Source organism: Sander lucioperca, chromosome 19, assembly GCF_008315115.2.
Source record: "Sander lucioperca isolate FBNREF2018 chromosome 19, SLUC_FBN_1.2, whole genome shotgun sequence".
NCBI classification, from domain to species: Eukaryota; Metazoa; Chordata; class Actinopteri; order Perciformes; family Percidae; genus Sander; species Sander lucioperca.
Window position 1 is genome coordinate 30,730,337 of NC_050191.1, and position 12,228 is coordinate 30,742,564.

At 40.5% G+C, this 12,228-nt stretch overlaps 1 protein-coding gene across 1 annotated transcript; it reads right to left on the reverse strand.

The window, feature by feature from the left end:
• Nucleotides 1–927: 927 nt before the first annotated feature.
• On the reverse strand, nucleotides 928–5,750 carry LOC116045434 (hepatocyte nuclear factor 3-beta-like). The gene is made up of 2 exons (XM_031293084.2): nucleotides 5,447–5,750; nucleotides 928–2,200 (listed from the first exon to the last, which is right to left on the reverse strand). The coding sequence occupies exons 1-2, from the start codon at nucleotides 5,519–5,521 to the stop codon at nucleotides 1,079–1,081; spliced, it is 1,197 nt and encodes a 398-aa protein (XP_031148944.1). The 5' UTR covers nucleotides 5,522–5,750; the 3' UTR covers nucleotides 928–1,078.
• Between the last annotated feature and the right edge of the window lie 6,478 nt (nucleotides 5,751–12,228).

A 12,228-nucleotide genomic window follows, 5' to 3' on the forward strand; every position in this document is an offset into this window, starting at 1 on the left:
ACGTCACAAGCCGTGCCGATTTTGAACAGCTCACCCAGAGACTGAAGGCAGGACACATTCAGAAACTGTATCTCACTCTAAACAGCATGGATGGATTTTTTTCAAAGTTTGTATGTGTGTGGAAGCACCAGAGACACAACATAACACCCCAAATCCCAGAAAAAGTGATTTTTTCATAATATGGGCACTTTAAGATCTCATATTACAACGCCTGAGTGCAAGACGCATCTGTTGCTGAATGGTTGCATTCAAACTCTATCTTATTCAAATAGCCTAGAATTAAAAAAAATAAATAAATACAGAGCACACTGGAGCAACAATTATTCAACTAATAATTAGTTGAATAAAATGAAAGGCAGAAATATTTTTCAGCCTCTCAAATATGGTGATGTCCTGCTCTTTTCTGTTTTATGTCATATTTCCCTGACTATCTTTGGACTTTGACGAACTGGGATGGACATTTTCCGCTATTTTCTGACATTTTATGGACCAAACGATTAATCGGGAAAATAATCAGCAGATTATTTGATAATGAAAACTAGAGCTGCAAAGATGAATCGATTAGTTGTCAACTATTGAATTAATTGCCAACTATTTTGATAATCAAATAATTGGTTTGAGTCATATTTTTTATGAAAAACAGTCAAATTTCTCTAATTCCAGCTTGATAAATGTGAATATTTTCTAGTTTCTTCTCTCCTCTGGGACAGTAAACTGAATATATTTGAGTTGTGGACAAAACAAGATATCTGTGGACGTCATCTTGGGCTTTTGGGGAAACACTGATCCACATTTTTCACCATTTCCTGACATTTTATAGACCAGACTACTAATCGATTGATTGGGAAAATAATCAACAGATTAATCGACAATGAAAAGAATCGTTAGCTGCAGCCCTAAAATGAATAAAATCAAACATAAAAAGGCTGTTTTCATATAAAGAGTTTTATCTTTTGCACATATACAAACACAAATGACTGATGAAAAATCCTGCAGGCCTTCGACAAAAACACTTTCTCACATTCACAAAATGTACAAATAGAAGTTTTTTTTTTTTTTTTTCACCCTAAGAAGTATTTCAGGAGTTCATAATGGGTCTGGCGTACACGCCGCGGTAGTAGTTGTTGTCGGCGTGAGCGGGATCCAGGGCACTTTTGGCCGCCACCAGCGCCCCGGACACGGGGCAGCCGTAGCCTCCGTACTGCGCGGGCGGCTCCGACATGAGGTTGTTGATGGAGAACGGGTGGTTGAAGGAGTAGTGGGGGTGTTGGTGGTACGGGTCCGGCTTCAAGTGCGCGGTGGCGGCCTCGTGCAGCAGCAGCGGGTGGTGGTGGTGGTGGTGATGGGAGAACAGGTGCTGGGTGTGAGCGAGCGGCGAGGGCACACGCACGGGGCTGCAGGGCAACAGTTCACCCCGGGGCAATTTGAAATCCACCCCGGCCGCCTTCACGTCCGCGGACGGAGGAGAGGAGGCGGAGGAGGAGTGGGGGGAGTCGGAGCCAGCGCTGCTGGTTGTGACCGAGGCGACCTCCGAGCCCGGCTTCCCCGCCGCCTCCTTGTCGCCTGTCCCGGGAATTTTCCTGAAGCGCTTCTGCCTCCGCAGGTAGCAGCCGTTCTCAAACATGTTCCCCGAGTCCGGGTGGAGCGCCCAGAAGGAGCCCTTCCCCGGTTTGTCCGGCATGCGGGGCACCTTGATGAAGCAGTCGTTGAAGGAGAGCGAGTGTCGGATGGAGTTCTGCCACCGCTGCTGGTTCTGCCGGTAGAACGGGAACAGGTCCGTGATCCACTGGTAGATCTCGTTCAGCGTGAGCATCTTGCTGCCCGATTGCTGGATGGCCATGGTGATCAGGGAGATGTACGAGTACGGCGGCTTGGCGTGCGTGTAGCTCCGCCGGTATGGTTTGGGCTCCCTGGATCGGATGCCGCAGGCCTGGCCGTACACCGGGCTCATCACCGCCATGTTCCCGTACGGCGGCGGGCTGATGGAGCTCATGCTCGGCGGCAGCGCGCCGCCCAGGCCCGGTATGCCGGCCCCGGGGCTCTGCGACACCCCAGCGTGCATCATCGAGTGGTTGACCCCGACCGGGTTTGCGTAGTGCGCGTTCATGTGGCCGGCGCCCGCCATGCCGGGCGCGTTCATGTAGCTGCTCATCGAGTTCATGGGCTGACCGGAGTTCATGTTTCCTGCTGCGGCGTAACACTGAAACACACAGAGAGAAACAAGTTATTAAAACTGTTTATTAACGTGTATTAATAAGCTTATAGTGAGTTTATAAAACAGGCGTGATTTTAAGCTATTTAAATAAGAAAACAGGGTCACAAATCAGTTTAACGATTATTTTTATTAACAACTAATCTGTGAATTATTCGATTCATTGTTTAGTCTGAAAATGTGTGCATAATGCCATCAGATTATTTGTTTGTCCATAACAGTTCAAAACCTAAAAGATATTTATAACAGTTTCTTGTTATATATAAAACACAGAAAAGCAGCAAATCCGTGTCATTTTAGGAGCTGGAGCTTTAGGTAATGTTTGGCATTTTTGTTCTAAATAAGGTATGAAAATAGTAGCCTAGTATAGACCTTTTTCACAGCAGACATGTTGACATGTCATAGTAGGAAAAGCACAGGTGTATTCCAAACCATTAATGATGGCTGCATTCCTCTTAGGAGAGGTCCTGGTATTGTTCATGCTGACTCACTGAAATATCTTACTGGGACACTTGATGGAACTGAGCCATCAGCCATCGTTAAGGTTATCAATTTCAGCTGTACTTTTCCTACTATGACAAGTCCAAATGTCTGCTGTGAAAAAGGTCCATAGCGATCGACTAATCAATTAATCATTGCAGCTCTGCCATTGTTGACATGCTTTTGCAGAGCCGGAGTGAGCTTTTTAAATTACCTTATATATATATATATATATATATATATATATATATATATATATATATATATATATATATGTGCTGCTGTAATTAATAAATCTAACCTGTTTTGTATTTAAATGATGGCACATTTGGACTCTTTCACTGTCTAAGGATCAGCCTGATCATCACCAGGAGCAACACAAACAGTAATCGGCCCATTTGCTTCCATTTGATCTGACAATAAACGTAGAAAACACCCAGAGACACTCTATACTCTGTATAGTTCAGTAGTCTACTTTAGTTTACAAGGCTTCATGATGCCTTTTACCTCCAACACCTGCTCTCACCAGTTAGCCCCATTTTCTTTTCTTTTTTTACAATTTTAAAGTTGTATAACCCCCCCAACCCTAGTTGACTCTTAAAACACACACACACACACACACACACACACACACACACACACACACCTGCCCATTGCACATACTATATATTATTTGCAAATTCTGCACTCAGCCTCTTTTTTTCTTATGCAGCATGTTATTTGATATGTATATATGTGTTTATATGTATTGATTGTTTTATTTCATATTAATGTGAAATATGTTTTTTATTTGTTTATTTATGTATGCACCATTCACCAAAATATAATCTCTCTCTCTCTCTCTCTCTCTCTCTCTCTCTCTCTCTCTCTCTCTCTCTCTCATATTAAATAACATTAATGAAGCCAAAATGAACAGGATTTTAGGATTTCTTTGATTTGGTTTTCCTCCAAACCTCCACCCTATGCCCTGCACGCTCTATTAAAATTGAACATGTCCTTTAAGGAGATTCTACAGACAATGACAAGAACTCAACGTTTTTTAAACGGGGAAATAACGCATAAAAAAAGGTTAAATGAAAACTTTCATTAAAAAAAAATAACACATTTTAGTTTTAGTTACAAATGTAAAGAAGTGAGATTTCCCTTTAATGTGTTTCCAGACAGTTTACTGATACATGTTTCAACATGATTCCCTGTCAACCTGCACTGAGAATAAAAGAAGAATCTCAGGAATAATACATTGAAAGATTTACTTTCATAAAAATAAAAATAACAGGTTTGGTTTTTGTTTAGAGTTCATCCTGCACATTTTTTAACAGCCTCGTTTCTCTTTTGGCTGCAAAAAAAATGAATCGTCCTGCAATAAAAAAAAATACTCAATTTTGATTGAAAAATATAAGTTACGGGCTACAAAACAAAAAGGCCTACGACATGTAAAATAGAAAGATTTCTCTTTAATTTATTTCCAGAACAAACATGATTCCCTGTCAATAAGAAGAAAAATACTACATTTGCTCTTTTAAAGCGGGGGAAATAACGCACGGAAGGTTAAATGAAAACTCCCATCCCACATACAGAGGCTTATTCCTCGACGCAGCGGCCGCGGGTTCGACTCCAACCTGCGACTCTATGCTGCATGTCATTCCCCCTCTCTCTCCCCTTTCATGTCTAAGCTGCCCTATCCAAATAAAGGCTTAAAATGCCCAGAAAGTAATCTTAAAAAAGAATTTCCTTCTGCGTGTTTTTTCACACTATCGTTTCTCTTTTTGCTGCAAAATTCACATAGAAACAAAAAATGCACTTAACGGAACTCTAATCTTTAAAAGCCCCAAAATATATAAATCAATTGATTAAAAGATATGTAGAAACTACAAGCTACAAGACGAATATACTGACAACGAATAGTCTTTTTAATTGCAAAATATAGACACAAAGATATGTCCCCGTGATCTCGTGGGAATGCGTGTATAATAGCACGCTACTTTTAATGACAGTTCGCGTGCTATGTCGGCGCCTTTAAAGCGTTTTGCTGCCATGTAGACTATTTGTGTGGAAAAATGTAGGACATGAGTGAATTAGACCTATATAGGCCTACATATTTTATTTTTTTTGTCAAACCCCTTTAATGTTACTTTAGATGAGGTAGATTTGTGTTTGTGATCAAATTATTATTTATATTTAGCCTAAAACAAAACCGTCAAAAAAGCATCGACGTACAGTGTATATCCCATAATACACAGACTAGTTGGGAGTGTAGAAAAAAAAAAGAACTAACTAAACAAAACAGAAATACAGTGCTCATTTGTTAAAGATGCTAAGAACATGGGCTACGATAATATCCAATCATCTTTTTGTTTCTTTTTTTTTTTTTTTTTTTTAACTTTTATAGGCCTATATATATTTCTATCTAATTCATGGGTTCAACTTGTTTCTATTTAAATCTTGTTATATTTACACCACATCTATGTACTGTAGGCTATATATGTATATTTATGTTTTTTATGCTTGTATAGGCCTACATATGTGTTTGCCTTTGTGATGCACTTTGGTGCAAAACTTGTTGGCTTTTTGAAGTGATAGGCTATATAAATTAAATAAACCGAATATAAAAATACATTTACACATAAGGAAGTTAGCATTTTCTTGTGTATGTTTATGCATTTCTAAAATTGAAGTACAGTTAATATTCTCTCAGGACTTATATAAAATCAGCGGGGTTCAGCTCTGATTAAAGCCGGAGTAAAGTGCACTGACCTCGGTCTCTCCGTAGTAGCTGCTGCCGCTCCAGTCTGGATGTTCGTGTCCCTCCATTTTAACGGCGCTCAGCATCGTGTACGCTCCAACTTTAATTCATCCAAACAGCTTCAAACGAGCCGAAACCTGTCCTCCGCTGGCAGCCGGTAACTGTCCGGTGTATCCTGGCTGTTTAGAGCCGGGACTGGCTCATAATTGAGCAGCGACTGCCTGTGTGTGACTGGGCGGGTTTCTGCCTCACGGAGTCGCTAGCATGGTCGTTGACTCTTTGAGGGACTCTGGCATGGGCACCTGCGTTCGCTCTGCTGCCGGAGCAGCGTCCAATCAGCTGCCTCCCCTCCTTCCCTCCCCGAGCTCACGTTCTGATTTGAATATTCCATCAAAGGTTCCATCAACACCTCCGCAGTTATTTTACATCAAACTTGTTTTGAACACTAATAGCCAGTAATAGTCTATGTGATACACAGATATAAACAGTATACCCACTAAGAAAGCTCCAGGATTTCCATATACCCTCTTAAAAATGCCCAATGACCCACAACAACATACTTTACATTATATTTTTGATATATTTTCAATTGTCATCTGTTTTTTTTCTTCACATAGGCTACATAAAGGTATTTCCACCGTAAATTGGTGCATAAAAGTGTGTCAGAAAGGAGTAAATGAAGTCGTTGATGCTCGAAACTTCCCTGGGGGAGGACACCCAGACCCCCCACTATGATGTGGCCCCTCCTCCCCCAAAGGCAGATTCTGGCCAATATACAGTACAGCATACCCACTGCAATAGGCCTACATTAGACCACTGCGTACTTAAAATGTGTGATTTTGTAAGTTTACATTTTACATTTGGTAGGCTATGTCATTTGGGTGTGATTTTTATTTAGGCTAAGTAAGCCATTTCAGGTTTCTACATGCACCCTCACGTGTAGCCTATTTTATATTTCTTCAATGTGATTTGCATTCAGGTGTGTGAAGCCCCGCCCCCGTGGCCTCTCAGGACGGTGACAGTAAATGATGTCATTACCTGTCCAACGTGACGTTACTCAGGTAACTTCACACTTTTATTAGGTTAGGTCTAAAGTATACACAAACACACACACACACACACACACACCCACACACACACACACACACACACACACACACACACACACACACACACACACGCACACGCACACAGCCTATTTTATATTTCTTTAATGTAATTTTTAATAAGGTGTGTGAAGCCCCGCCCCCGTGCCCTCTCAGGACAGTAAATGATGTCATTACCTGTCCAATGTGACGTTACTCCTGTAACTTCACACTTTTATTAGGTCACATCTAAAGTGACTAAGTACTTTTACTCAAGTAGTGTACTTCAGTTTAATTTTGAGGTACTTTTCAGGCTACTTGTTTTTCTTTTATTGTTTTTTTTTTTTATTTATCTCGAACAATCAACATAGGCTGCAGTAGAAGAAGAGAAAAACAAAATCAGATAAAAACACAAAGACAAAACACAAACATAGATAAATCAATCCGATTTCATCAAAGAACAAACAAAAGGATGAGTTTGAGAATACTTAAATTGAGTATTTCCATTTTCTGCTACTTTATATGAAAATACTTTCACTGACATTTATTCTAAAGCCTTAGTTACTTTGCGGATTAATACAATAAACCAAATAAGTCTGATGTAAGCCTATTATTATTGATTTATAAACAACTTTATTGATCATTTGCCGATGATTACATATAATATAATCAACTAATATAATTTGATGTATTATTATAGATTAATAGGAAACTTTATTAATCCCGAGGGGAAGTTCACAAACTACACAGCAGTATTTAAAGTAACTAAAATGATTTTTGGCTTAAGTAATACAAAATAAAAATAAAACGTTAGCACACGTACATTTAACCTAAATCTGTAGCTATAAAGATTCTGTGTGGGGGGAATGATGAGACACAGTAAAAATAGATTGAATAATAATTATGGTATAATGAAATAAAATGTAGGTTTTACAGGTACAGGGATCCCAACCAAGATAGTCAATAACTGGTCCCCACTTTCTTATAAAAATATAGGCACTTTTAGCAGCTGGGCGGTCATAGGCTACTCCAAGGGCGTAGCGGACAGCGGGTACGTGGGGGACATGTCCGCCGCACACGTCTAAAGGTTGAGACACACAAAGCCAGTAATCGGCCGTCGGACAGTCTGACGAGGTCAGTGACTCGAGTCTGTTCGGTGTGTTCCATGCCGTCGTCCATCCGAGGGACTGTCGGCCTTCATTTTGGCCGATTTGCCATGTAGGCTATAATCGGCAGTCAAACTAAAATGACCCATCTGATTGGTGGAGTGCTAACCCGGAAACGGGGGGCGGGATGAGCGTGACTAGAGTCTCTCAAAATCTGACGAAAATCGTTTGTCGATCTGAAATGAAGACAGATTCAGCAACTGCACGGCCTATTTCTCTCTTAAAGTGCCCATATTATGAAAAAATCACCTTTTCTGGGATTTGGGGTGTTATGTTGTGTCTCTGGTGCTTCTACACACATACAAACTTTGAAAAAAATCCATCCATGCTGTTTAGAGTGAGATACGGTTTCTGAATGTGTCCTGCCTTCAGTCTCTGGGTGAGCTGGTCAAAATCAGCACGGCTTGTGACGTCACAAGCCGAAACGAGCAGGCTAACCGCAACCATTAGCTCGTAGCGTTAGCATGCTAACGCTATGGCTAACGCTAGCATGCTAACGCTAGCATGCTAACGCTAGCATGCTACCTCGTTCTCAATAGCAAAGCACTGCTACAACACACACAAGTTCACCATAATCTACAAAAGAACTACTTCCATGTGCGCCCTCATTTAGAAGTCTCCCAGCTAATCCTGCCTTGTAACTGACCAAAGTTGTAGAAACAGCCTTTCTTTTACTGTCTATGGAGCTAGCTAGCTGACATGATCTACATCTGAGCTACTGGGCATGTGCAGTGCAATCAAAGATAGTACAGAAGAAGAAGAAGAAAAGAGGTCTCACTCTGTAGCTAAAACAGAGACCAGCTGAAAAGAGGATCTGCAGCAGTGAGAGAGAGCGGTGCAGTACAACACAAATATGGTGTTTTTTGAAAATTAAACCATGTAAACCTATTCTGGTACAACCTTAAAATACAATTATGAACCTGAAGATGAGCATAATATGGCTGCTTTAAAATGTTTTCAGAAACACGTTTCGGTGAACTATTTTAGTACAATATGAAATTGTATTCTGAACAAGCCGCCATGACAGTCTGGCTGTGAATTTCCAGAGAAACCAGACCCACGTGATGCGTTCGTCCAATCAGCTGCCGGTTTTCATTTTTGGGTGACAATACAGATTAGCGCCGCCTGCTGTTATGGAGACGTATTACGTCTCGTCTCTTCAGTGTGTTCCGAGGCACTTTTTGGACCAACTCGGGGAGACTGATCAGTCCGACTGGCTTTTCTGCCGAGGGTCGGCCGTCTGGTTGGTGTGTCTGGGGCTTTAGTTGATTTGAATGCACCATAAGTAGGCGATGTGCATGTTGATAAGGGGCACGTTCAATCTCAAAACGGTGTGCACTGTTATGCTATGGTTTCCTGGTTGAGCGACATGTTTCCTCAGAACGGTGTGAAACGGTGTGCAGCGGGCTCTGAGATATGTTTTCTCTCGTTTGGTGGGCGTGTCTCTCGTTTATTGGCTGTGTCACAGGTGTTACCCAATCAGCAGAGACGTGTCTGTAAACTCGTGGTAGTAAAAAGGCAGAGCACTTGCGCACACAACAGGGTGTTCAACGCACCCTCGTTTCAGTTTTAAAAAACGTGTTGGTTGTGTCAGTCGGTCAATAGACTCGTATATATAGGCATTAAAAAAATAATATAGCCTATTATAAAATATGTACAAAAACTATAGGGAGGAAAATTCATTTAAATATGCAATAATTAAGATCAGTGTATAGATGGAATATTGGCTTTAGAATGTGAGGCCACCAAGTTTGGGCAATTACGGCCAAATATGCCCCCACACAACGCCTATTTCTTGTCTTTTTGCATATTAATCACCTATCTGCCACATATTTGGTTCACTGGCATGCTCCACCTCCGTGTGGCCAGTTAAAACGATAGCGGGTCTCCCATTGGGCAAGATGCGGCAGTAAAACTGCATGGAAACGTTTATGGAAATGTCTGTATTTCTATCAATCATCAATGAAATGTAGGCTACTTGGAATCTGCGATTTGAAGAGCTAAATGGGAGAGGAATTTAGCAAGTTTTGTCTTTAAGCAGTTTGAGTGTTATTTATTTATTATGTGCTCTAGCTTTTCCAACGTTTTAGACACAGATATGGTAGTAATAAAGGTTAAAAATTATGTAAAATTGCATTTTTTTTATTGAAAAATGTAACCTTTTGTGAGGGAGGACCCCTAAACCCTCTACCAAATACATGCACCTAAGTCTTTGACAAACCCAGGGAACACTGTGATGCATCGCTGCAGATTAAACTACCCAACAGTATATAAAGGAGTTAAAATGAGCACAACCTTAAACATCTACAACAGGAAAATGCAACAAACACATTAATACAGCAGTGATATTAATCCAGAAACATCCGATAGAAGAGAAAAAACACTGAGTGAGTACTTTTACTTAAGTTAGGTTTTGAATGCAAGACTTTTACTTTAGTATTTTCACAGTGTTGTATTAGTACCTTTACCTAAATAAAGGATCTGAATCCTTCATCCACCTCTGATTATTAAAACGTGTGAGAATAGATAAGGGCCCAGAATTTGTGCTATATGACGCTATAATGCGACTCAAGGAAGGCTTTGAATTCACTTTATTTCTAATTATAATTAGTAACTGTATATTGAAACATGGAGAGAAACATTTCTGTTTGTTGCTTTTCAATCCACTTGTACTTTGAGCATATTTTAAAAGAGCTATAGTCTTTAGTTGTATTACTAATTTTTTTAAAGATTGTTTTTGTGAAAATGTGAAAAAAAATCAACACCCAAAATACAAACAAATCAAAAAAGCATACTCACATACACGCGTACACACACACACACACACACACACACACACACACACACACACACAAAGTGTCTCACTATCTTTGTGGGGACCCATCATTGACATAATGCATTCCCTAGCCCCTTACCCTAACCTTAACCATCACAACTAAATGCCTAACCTTAACCCTTATCCTCACCCTAACCATAACCTAATTCTAACCCTAATCCTACAACCAAGTCTTAACCCTCAAACAGACCTTTAAACTTGTGGGGTCCAGCATTTTGGCCCCACAAGGCTGTCCGGACCCCACAAGTATACTGTATTCCCGGTTTTTGGACCCCACGAATATACTTAAACAAGAACACACACACACACACACACACACACACACACGTGCATGCACACACTCACACACACACACACACACACACACACACACACACACACACACACACGCGGTCAAAGAACCAAAACCCCAAAAATGTCCAGTATGCATAGAAAAACCAAACAAAGACCTGCATAAACCAAATCAGTGCGCAAGTACATGCATAAATAAAAGTAGATTAGTGTGGCCGGGTTGGCTCAGTGGGTAGAGCAGGCGCACATATACTGGGAGGTTTATGCCTCGACGCAGAGGTCCAGGGCATGAATCGTGTCGATTTCCTGCATGTCTTCCCCCTCTTTCTCCCCTGTCTCACCTAGCTGTCCTGTCAAAAATTAAAGGTGGAAAAGCCCAAAATAATCTTTAAAAAAAAAAATAATAATAATAAAAATATATACAGTGCTGCTCATAAGTATTCATACCAATGCTAACTCAGTTAGCTAGGCTAAAAGGTCGGATTTTTCCTCATTTTTTTAATTGAGGCATTAAGATCAATTTCCAAAAGATGATTTTTTTATTCCTCTTTTTAGTCAACTTGACCATGGGTATGAATACTTATGAGCAGCACTGTATATATGTATATATATATATATATATATATATATATATATATATATATATATATATATATATATATATATATAAAGTAGATTAAAAATGGGTCCAGATATTGCAATAAGTGGCCCTGTAGGATTCTTCCCATTTAAGCTGATGTTTTGAATACTTAGTCCACCGTTTCTTCAGGTGGATCACTGAAACAAGTTCAGCCAGTTTGTGAAACATGGTGGATAGGGTTAACCCCCAACCCTAACCCATGGTGCTTTTATTACTTTTGCACCAGTAGATCACCTCAGTCTTACTGACCCATGTGAGCTTCACACTGGAACACAAAAGGTAAAAATATTTGGGGTTGTTTGACATCCACACAGGGAGAACAGGTTGTGTGTGTGCAGAGAGCATGGTGGTCCGACTTCTCTTGTTCCTTCACCTCGGCTGTGTGTACCGTCCATCCTGCCCGTCTTTTCAGATTCATCACCAGGTAAATACACTCAGTCAGACCACAAACAGTAAACCCTGCAGCCCGAAGAAGAAGAGGAGGAGGAGGAGGAGGAGGAGAAGGAAGATCCCACAGACAGTCTCTTTAATCTGCTTGTTAACTCATGTAGAAAAAACACATCAGACATCCCACAGTTTAGGAGTGATTTTTGTTAATTTATTTCACAAGTTTAAGTTCATTCAGACACAGAGACACAGAGATCAATTTCTAGATCTACAGGAGTAAGAAAAATAGAGCAGCATTCATTGCAGCAGAGAGACATTTTGGGGGAGTTTGGGAGTCATTTCAAGCAGGAAATCTAACTGCAGTTAAAGACAGACAAGGAAGGTTTAA